At 37.7% G+C, this 9,250-nt stretch overlaps 1 protein-coding gene across 1 annotated transcript; it reads left to right on the top strand.

Annotated features, from left to right (window-relative positions):
- Window positions 1–8,461, top strand: LOC145205200 (glutamate--cysteine ligase regulatory subunit-like). The gene is made up of 9 exons (XM_080077861.1): window positions 1–166; window positions 303–540; window positions 670–741; window positions 972–1,113; window positions 2,121–2,248; window positions 2,581–2,688; window positions 6,518–6,632; window positions 7,132–7,222; window positions 7,484–8,461. The coding sequence occupies exons 2-9, from the start codon at window positions 397–399 to the stop codon at window positions 7,593–7,595; spliced, it is 912 nt and encodes a 303-aa protein (XP_079933987.1). The 5' UTR covers window positions 1–166; window positions 303–396; the 3' UTR covers window positions 7,596–8,461.
- The last annotated feature ends 789 nt before the right edge of the window (window positions 8,462–9,250 follow it).

The raw sequence follows: 9,250 nt of genomic DNA, 5'->3' as shown, positions 1-9,250 counted from the left end.
TGTATAAAAGAGACGTGTGTCATTGCATACGAGGCACATGCTGGCTAGTGGTTCTGTGTTAAGCGGTAAGCCCGTTTTTGTGTATTTCCGTTAGGCCTACGTCCTACGTGACTCTGATTTGACGACGAAACAGCGTTTTGTGATGTAGCCAAGGTCTACACTACAGGTAGTTTATTTTCAGTAAGCGAGTGTCAAAAATATATTACTTACTAGTTGTGATTCTTATTCTTGGCAAAATGTATTTAACCTGGTCGTGATTTTACGTTAAGTTGGCTTTGACTAAGGTTAAGAAACTTTTGCAGATTGTGCTGTACTCAAATTTAGATCCCCTAAATTCTTGTAACTGACTAAAATTTTGCGAGTAGTGAAGTATATTCAGTAAATCGTATCATCAAAATGTCGATGGAAGGAGACCGCGCCGAAGTTGCACGTGTCATGACGAGTCATGCGTCTGTAGTTCAAATTCACACAGGAAACATCATCAACTGGAATTTGCTGAAAAAACACAAGTTTCATCAAAACATGACATCAACAGATGAGGTAAAAATAAATGCTCAAAATGAACTTTTCTAACCATTATTATGTAATTTCATTCTTGGCTACCTTTGATAGGTGATGTTTAACAGGATAATTAATGGATTTATGATTTAATAAATATTGTATTTGTAGTTGATGGACTCTCTTCACAGTGCAGTACAATCTTGGATAGGAAGTATTAGCTTGGATCCAATGAACATACCAGTAAGCTTTGTAACTTTCTGCAGTGTACTCTTCACTCTATGGCCTAAAAGAATATCAGAAAATCCATAAGCTTGCACATAATTCTATGGTATTACAATAATTTTGCATAAATAATGCAGTTGTTTAATGCACCAGTGTATTTGGCATGGTTATGACAAGCAATGATGAAGCTTGCCATTGCTAACTGTAACTGGCAACTTGAAAGATTTTACATTTTTTTCACATTTTAGGAACCCCAAAGTGTCCTTAAAGTTTCGAACCATGAAATGAAAGCACCTATTGATCCAGATCGACGTGAAAGTCTCAAGTTATCTGTCAAGTTGTTTGTGTACGATTGGCGGCCAGAATTAATCCGACAGGCAGTGGATCGAGGTGAGCAGTTGCATAAGTTTCCAAACTTTGGAGCAGTGGCTTTGATTTGTTTTAGTTTAAGAAACATAAAATGGTAATAGGTTTAAGTAAGCTTCTAACAATCATTTCTCAAAAATAGAGCAAAAATCGTCAATTGTGCGGTATGCCACAGTTGAAACTACAGCTTTACAGTAACTTCACAATGACAATCTAAAATAATGAAAATACTGTTTTAACATAATATGTTAACTTGGTTTCATTGTAATTCTAAATGCATATATACAGATTTCCCTGTGTGGCACACACCTAATGCCTATTTCTATGCCATGTCAATTTGGAAGGGTAAATTAAAGAAAGTAATTTAGGCTATACATAGGAACAATCACCAAGGGATTGAATGGGAGTCTAACACCTACCCCCCTATGTAAAGATAAAAGGGGTGTTGTTGTTTGCTTGGTAAACATTTATCTTCATCCACTACCATGCCTGCATTGTCAATCAAGCATAAAGTGCCCAATTTGTTTGAATAGTAAAAAAACCTTTCTACAATAGCAGTGGCTGGGTTATTTAGGGAGGCAAATATTTCCACTGGTCAAACAAACTGCAATTGGCCAGTTAGGAAGGTGTGGCTTTGAGGGATGAGTTTGCTGAACTATAAAACAATCAAACCTTAAGTGACAGAAATAATGAGGTTGGAAAGATTGATGAGAATGGATGGTTGTAGTAATATTGACCAGACCTTTGATGTTTGACAAGCACTTTTCTATAGTTTTTTTAGACAAATTTTATGACATATTTTAAATCTTTAAAACACTGCGAAAATGTTTTGTTTCAGTTCATGCCCCAAAGGAAAATATTGTTGTGTATTTTCTTTTAATTGGCTTGCAGTGGTATCCATTTCCCAATCATTACAAATTCAATTTAAGAGCGACCAAAAAATGACCCTGGTCAAACATAGGAATCTCTGTAGAGATACAGGATATAAATGAAATACATGATATAACTGACTATTATACTTTGTTTTGCAGTTATTCATTGCCTAGATGTGCAAAAACTTGACTCGTTGATGGTTTCATTTCCAATTACACCACCATCCACACTTGATGCCCAAAACCTTAATCTAAATGCTCCAGTGGTAGACATGGAAAAAGTAAAGGTAACTTATAAGATCCCCTTGTCTGCTTTTGGCTTAATCCATCTGTTAGCTCAATATAGCATTTCTGCTTAATTTTTATAACTATAAGTGTAGTACCAAATCAGGAAACACAAAATTGTTGCTACATTATAACAACTAACATATAAAAAACATGACATTTTTGTTCTGTTATGACCCTATTACATCCCCTCAAAGTAACACAGTATACATTCTCAATGGATAATTATACTATTTTCTGAGTTTATATTAATTTATGCATGTGTCTCTATGGTACCCTTACTTTCCAGTTTTTCATTTAAACCCTAAATCCTTCATTGTCTTTTATGTTGCAGCCAGTTTGGAAGGAGTTGGAGTCAACAGTGGACAGTGGTCATGTATCAAACATCGGAGTTTGTGACTTTGATCGTATGAGTCTTGACCAACTTTACCAGTGGGCCAGGGTGAGTGATCACTTCCTTTTCCTTCTACTGAACTAAACCGCTATGCAAAAATGCCTCCTTTAAACAAGCTCAGATGATGCAACGCATTTTACGAGCTAACCCGTCAGGAAAAATGTTTTGTAAAGGTAAACCTAAACTATAAGCATGAACTACCAGGCAAGTTAACTACCCACGTATTGGTATTGATTATTTGCAACCGATCTTAGGGTTAATCCAACCGTTTGACGTAACTTACCCATGGGATTCAAAAGTCGTTAACTATTTTTCACGCTGCATTGAACTGGAACAGATTGGTTCTTGGTTTACATGTTGCGTTATTTCCACTAAAGGTGCAAATTTAGCTAGCTAAAATTTTCGTTCCTTATGTGATTGTGTGAAAAGCTTAATTCCACGATTAAGATCCTAAAGCTAAGGTTGTATAGTTGTGAAGTGCGGTGGTGCCCAGGAGATAGAGCGGCGTTTTTACGGAAATCCGTGGTCCAAAATTTGTTTCTTACAGCTGGCTTATCTTATCAAGGTTTACATGGACGTGTTGCCTACATGTAAATCTTACATGAAAAAGTCTGTGTATCTGGTCTACAATAACCGATTAGTACAGTTGGCGCAAGTACGAGTATGTTAGTTTTAAGTTATATTTTTCTCAGAATTCACTTTTTAAATTAAAATTTATAAAATACTTTGATCTGTTTAATTTTTTCTGTCATGTTTATGTAAATATGTCATTTTAAGTCTGAAAATAAATTATTGTATCGTTCGAAATAAGACATAAACTTTACGAAAACGGTACGACTTTCCACCTATCAACTTCTCACATTGCTCACTTTGTCGCTTCGTCGAACGCTACTGTTTCTGGTAGAAACACTATGCGGGAAGAAGCCAAAGGCTATTGAATTGAAAACCATTCAAAAGTTGACCTACGGTTGACCGGTGATAAATCGATCGCTACTAGGAACGAATTAATGAGTTTAAAGGAAGACAAATCAGCAAGCAGGTTAAATTCAAGCAACTTCGTTTCAGTGTTATTTAGCCTAAGGTAGAACTTGGCTGTAATGACGTAGTTCAACCACTTTCCATGGAATTTGGCGTGACTGTTTCTCAGTTGGTTAAAAATAGCCAGCGACTACATTCCCCTTGGGGCGAGGAAATATTCCATTGGAGGTTTTTAAGGCATAGTTTTAAGCTGACCTGAAATTAAGACTAAAACCCGAAAGTACAAGCTCAAAACCTAAGCCCGAACCAGATTTAAAAAAAAAAAACGAATTAGGACGCAAAGTTGGTGGTGAATTTGCAGCAAAAATGAGGCCCGTTTTATTCAACAGGCCCATGCCCTGCCTGAAAAGCCCGCCCTGGCTTACAGCTGTGATGGATTACCAAACAGCTTATTTTGACATTTTTCGCAACTCTAATGCCTGTTTAACTGTCATGGCGATTACTGCTGACTAAGCAAGTGTCTGGCATATTTCTCTATGTTGGTAACCTTTTGAACGTTTGTGTTGTCTTTTTAACAAAGTAAGAAATACCCATACAGTGAAACGACAGAGAACATCCTGGAGCATTAAAGGTTCATAACGTCATGAAAACAAAATATGACGGTTGTAACTCTAGGACACTACTTGCCTGTCATGTTGTGCCTAAATTTGAAATCTTTTATTCAACCGTGATTCAGCAAAGCATGGATTTTAGCATTACAAAGCAGGTTTCGTATCGGTGACCTGCATTTCGTCTGTTCACAAAGCCACTGATTCCGGAAATCTGTGATAACAATAGTCTTTGCGTAGGGTAAACTTTCAGTCAGCCACTCCTATACTACAGAAGAATTTTTCGTGACTCATTGAAAAGAATGCTACACGTTCGCGTGGTGTACGCTTTCACACAAATATGAATCTTTTCCCTATTCGAAGCCGCCAGGCTTCTATATGCTAAATCATTGCACAAAAAGGATATCAATCTTTTGTGCCACATGAGCCATTGTTGTGGTCACCTAATTTATGATGTTGTTTTGTGGCTCAAGTTTTAAATGCGGGGCATAATTAGGTTGTTGACGGTGCTCTGTAATTAGCAAGCAAACAGAAACGTGCGTCTTTGGGATAAAGTCCAGGGTAACTGTTTCTCTGTTTGTTCCAAAATTATTTTGCTTTATTTTAGACGAATTTGTTAAACACCTGATCTAGCTTAGTTCAGTGGTTCCCAACATTTTTCGACGAATTCCTTAACAATTCAAAACATTTTCATTTCTCTGTAATATACTATACAGCAGATGCTACGCCATACACAGATGATTTAAAAGTGGGCCTTTTATCAACTTCACAGGTTATATTACCAGAGCTTAAGTGTCTATTTACAATCCACGTGTAAAAATGTAAGTAAATTCCCTCAAGTTACAAAATTTGGAACCACTGGTTAAGCCAAACCTCCAAGCATCAATTGGTGGATTTTTGTGATAAAGTTGTTTACCACTTATCATAATACGGTCAAGGGGGCCCAACAGTGTTTTCTCTTCACTTCCTGAATTTGAACGTAGACAAACCGGAATCTCAATTCGTGACAGTCGGTAATTTCCTTTTGCTGGTGACGCAGCAACTTTGCGCCTCAGGCTGCGAAGATGGTGCAAGTTTAGCTGAGTCATGTCACAGTTTGAAATGTCAGACATGTTCATATTTTTACAGCGAGCAAAGAAAAGAGCTGGTCTGCTGATCTGATATGTATTGTACGTTGGTGCCTGCAACACAATCAATTAGTTACCATGGTGGAATAGTCTAGTTAAATATGTTTGTTTGTATTTTGCACAATTTTCATGTTCTCGAAAACTTTGTTGAGCCAACCACATGCTTCGAATGAGTCACGTGAATGTAGTGTAGACGCCCATGTAAATTGATTGTAGGTAAACTAAGTCACATGTTCCGAAACTACTTTTTGGTTGGTCAAGCCGATCCTTATGAATGATCGTGACACTTCCTCAGCAAATATAGTGTTTACATACCGAAGACATGCCCATGCCAGGTTATAACTTGCCATGATCAAAGTGAAACAGAGTTTTGAAACCATATTCATGCCAGATTTGAACAGTTGTTTTCAGACAAAAGATTTCACTTCCGATTTTGAAATTTTTGTGTCACGAACAATGACATAGCCTCTTTCGACAGTTCTGAAACGCTGTTGTGTTAAGAGATCCGGTTAAGACAGGGGTCGCCAACCCGCGGCTCCGGAGCCGCATGCGGCTCTTTGATCCCTCTGATGCGGCTCAGTTTTTGAATTTACCAAATGTTGTACATTTGAATAAAAATTATATGACGATTATGCCGAACACGAAAATTGAAGTGCAGTAGCATGACTGTACTCGCTTGTTGTAGTTACCTGCAACCCCATCTCTATACCATCAAACGTGAAGTCTGAAAGAGGCAAACTGCCGGCGCGCAGGTTAATACGCAATATGAGACAATACTGTTTTTGTTTGCAGTGTGTGTGCGCGCGTAACAATAGCTGTTTGTTAATTGTTACGTAACAAACGCGTTAACAAAGGAGTGCAAATCTGCAAAAACAGAATATGCAACGCTTCGTAAAGTTGTTTTCTCTGCTGACAAGGCTAGCATACCAGTGTGTCTAATATGCAATGAAACACTAGCTAACAACAAAAAGTCGAATGTCATAAGACTAAAAATGTTTTGCTTTTTATTTTAAATTTTGAAACGACTGTGTGGCTCCCAGTGTGTTTTTACTACGTGAAACTGGTCCGAGTGGCTCTTTGAGTAGTAAAGGTTGGCGACCCCTGGGTTAAGAGATACCTAACTTTTGTAAGTTATAATTGCTAATTTTCATTCTTGTTTTTTAGATCAAACCGTCCATCAATCAAATCAACTTGACGAACTGTTGTGCGGTGCCCAATGATCTGATTCAGTTCTCTCGCGAACAAAGCATTCAATTGTTAACACACAATGATTTGCCAGGTATGACCATTGTTAGCCCAAATGCGTCACACGCAAAAAAAACTTTCAAAGGAAAATTTAAAGTCATTCGAAGCTAAAAAAGCTTGCCCTGTAATTAATATGTAGTGCACATATGCTGCGGTTGTTTGCTTTAATAATGAATGCATGATTCAGCACTTTTTCAAGTGTATTTGACTGAAAGGTAATTTCCTGTGTTTCAAGTGGCATGTGTTAGCTGCACAGTGCCATGTGTTAATAATCCTCCAAATAGGATTTAAAATTGTTTACTTGTAAAACGACCACCTACAAAACCACTTTGTACAAGTAGATAATCGCTTTAGCTTATCATATTTGCATACTAGCTGCACGTCAGGTTTTTGCCTCGAGCCTAGAAGTGCCGACACAACATTTCCACCATGACTTTGCGCAATTTTCCTGATCATAAACTTGATAGTAAAGCAACGATATTTTGCTTCGGGCTGATAGTGCTGACCTAACCATAATGACAATGACTTTGCAGAAATTCTTTCCGCACGCTCCTTTCAAGGTTTTATGACAGAGGCGATTGACGATGTTGATTCTGTGAGCTGGAATCCAGCCTTTATCGCCAGGTAACGCCTTGTTTGCTTGCTCTTTTACGATGATCGTTTGATAATCATTTTGCATTTAGCTCAGGGTTTATGTTAATTTTGCAGTGCTACGGTCATGCATTGTTTAATTTTTTTAAAAGGCGGAAGTTATCATTTATGTGCGGAAAGGGGGAAACAATACATTTTAAATTGTATCAACTTTTGATGTCTTTTTGTGGGATTTTTATGTGTAGCATAGTTTAAGTTTATGCTGCTCACTAAAGCACATAAAAATATTTGTAGATATTCAGTGTTGGTTCGCAATCGTGGCATTGTCCACTCAAAGGGCTACCTCCTTGCTGCAGAACGGCGACAAGACACAGGCGACCAAACGGAAAACTACAGGTTCTTCTAACGCTGCTTCCTCATGAATCGCAAACCTTTGATGTATTTGCGCCAAAAAACGTATTTTTGCCTAGCTGTTACCGGTGTCAGTAATATGACGTCATCGACACTTATGTTACGTCACAGCCCACGAGTTACTACACCGGTACGTCACTGAAACAACTCAATGGTCCGTAAGATACATTAATACACAACGTGTGTTACGTCACCAATCCTTCCTTTCCGCCGCGTTACGTAACATCACGATATGTGTAGTCATAATTAACGACGTGGCCGTCGTAAGTCTTACGTTTGACGCGTTGCATTACATGTGCGTCGCAGGGCCCTCATGTTACCTGCGATTTCATATTGTATATTTGTTGTCATGTTTCATTGCTTGCTTGTCCCGTGAGTATTGAAATCAAGCAATGTACAGGGAATTCAACATCGTGTCACACTCGAAAGTTTCATTGTTACTTTGAGTTGAAAGCCCTTTGCTATTAGTTTAAAGACTTTGTGTTTTCATAAAACCGATAAGAAATTCGTGTTTTATTGCAATTGTCTCAAAATTTAACGTACTTCGATAAAGTTCCAACGTTACATGTTAAATTTTGCACTAAAGCCAATTTTGTGTCGCCCGGTGTGTGATCAAATGGTTTGATCAGCTGTAAGTCAGCACAAATTCAGTAGCAAATTTGCAAAGCCCATTTACAGTCTTAAGTCGTAGTATTGTTACCTATGTATATTTATCCCAACGTCCACATATTTTTTCTCCGACCCGCACTTTCGTCATGTGACTTAACTATGACGTCAAGCACTACGTGTTCGCTTTTGAGATTTTGTTTGTGTTTGTAATGTATCATTTCTAATACTTTTTACAATAAAAAATGCAAAATACTGTTTCTTCAGTTTTTATGCTAGCCACTTAAATGCGCAGGTTTCTTGCAGTTACATTTTAATCAGTTCTACGTCACCAGTCGATGACGTATCCAACATGACAGAAATCGAATTCTAAAGCAGAATTGTGACAAATTTTTGACCATTAGACCGATGATTTTTGAATCACACCAGGTTACACGCGTCGGAAACGTGATCGACGCGTGATCAGGGCGTGCGTAGTCAACGCATTGTTCGTTGCGTAACGTGAAAGACTGTGTCGTGAGTTTTAAGACTTTAATTTGTTTTAGAGACACCGCAAAGAAATTGTCATTGTCACTTTCTACATATGTCTTCGGTTAAATTTGGATACAACTTTATTAGTTCCAAGTACTGTTTTAATGACACGGTCAAAAAAATTGCCACAGGGCGTTTTACTTCGTTTTAATTTTTGTTAAACAAACTATAATGTAATTTACATTGGCGCATTTACACTTACTCCTACTCAATCAAACTCTAATTTTACGATATTCAAAATCTTTAAGAGAAAACGGTTTGTTAAAACATTTCCATCGGCAATAAGGTGCGGCATATGCTTAACGATAACTATAGATAGCTTAAACTTGCACAGCGCAGCATTTTTGCGGAAATTCCTTTTAGGCAGTTAACCGACCCGCTATGAGGTTAAGCAAAGGTCAGGGTGTACTGCTGAAATGGGGACACGAGACATTTTTTTGCTTTTATTGTGCAACGAACTTGTTTCACATATCAAGACAGTACAAAATCGCGTAATTCAAAGATTTTTATATT

This window comes from Phallusia mammillata, chromosome 8 (assembly GCF_965637545.1).
Source record: "Phallusia mammillata chromosome 8, kaPhaMamm4.hap1.1, whole genome shotgun sequence".
NCBI lineage: Eukaryota > Metazoa > Chordata > Ascidiacea > Phlebobranchia > Ascidiidae > Phallusia > Phallusia mammillata.
Note: the sequence above shows the minus strand (reverse complement) of the source record. Positions and strands in the feature narration are given on the sequence as shown.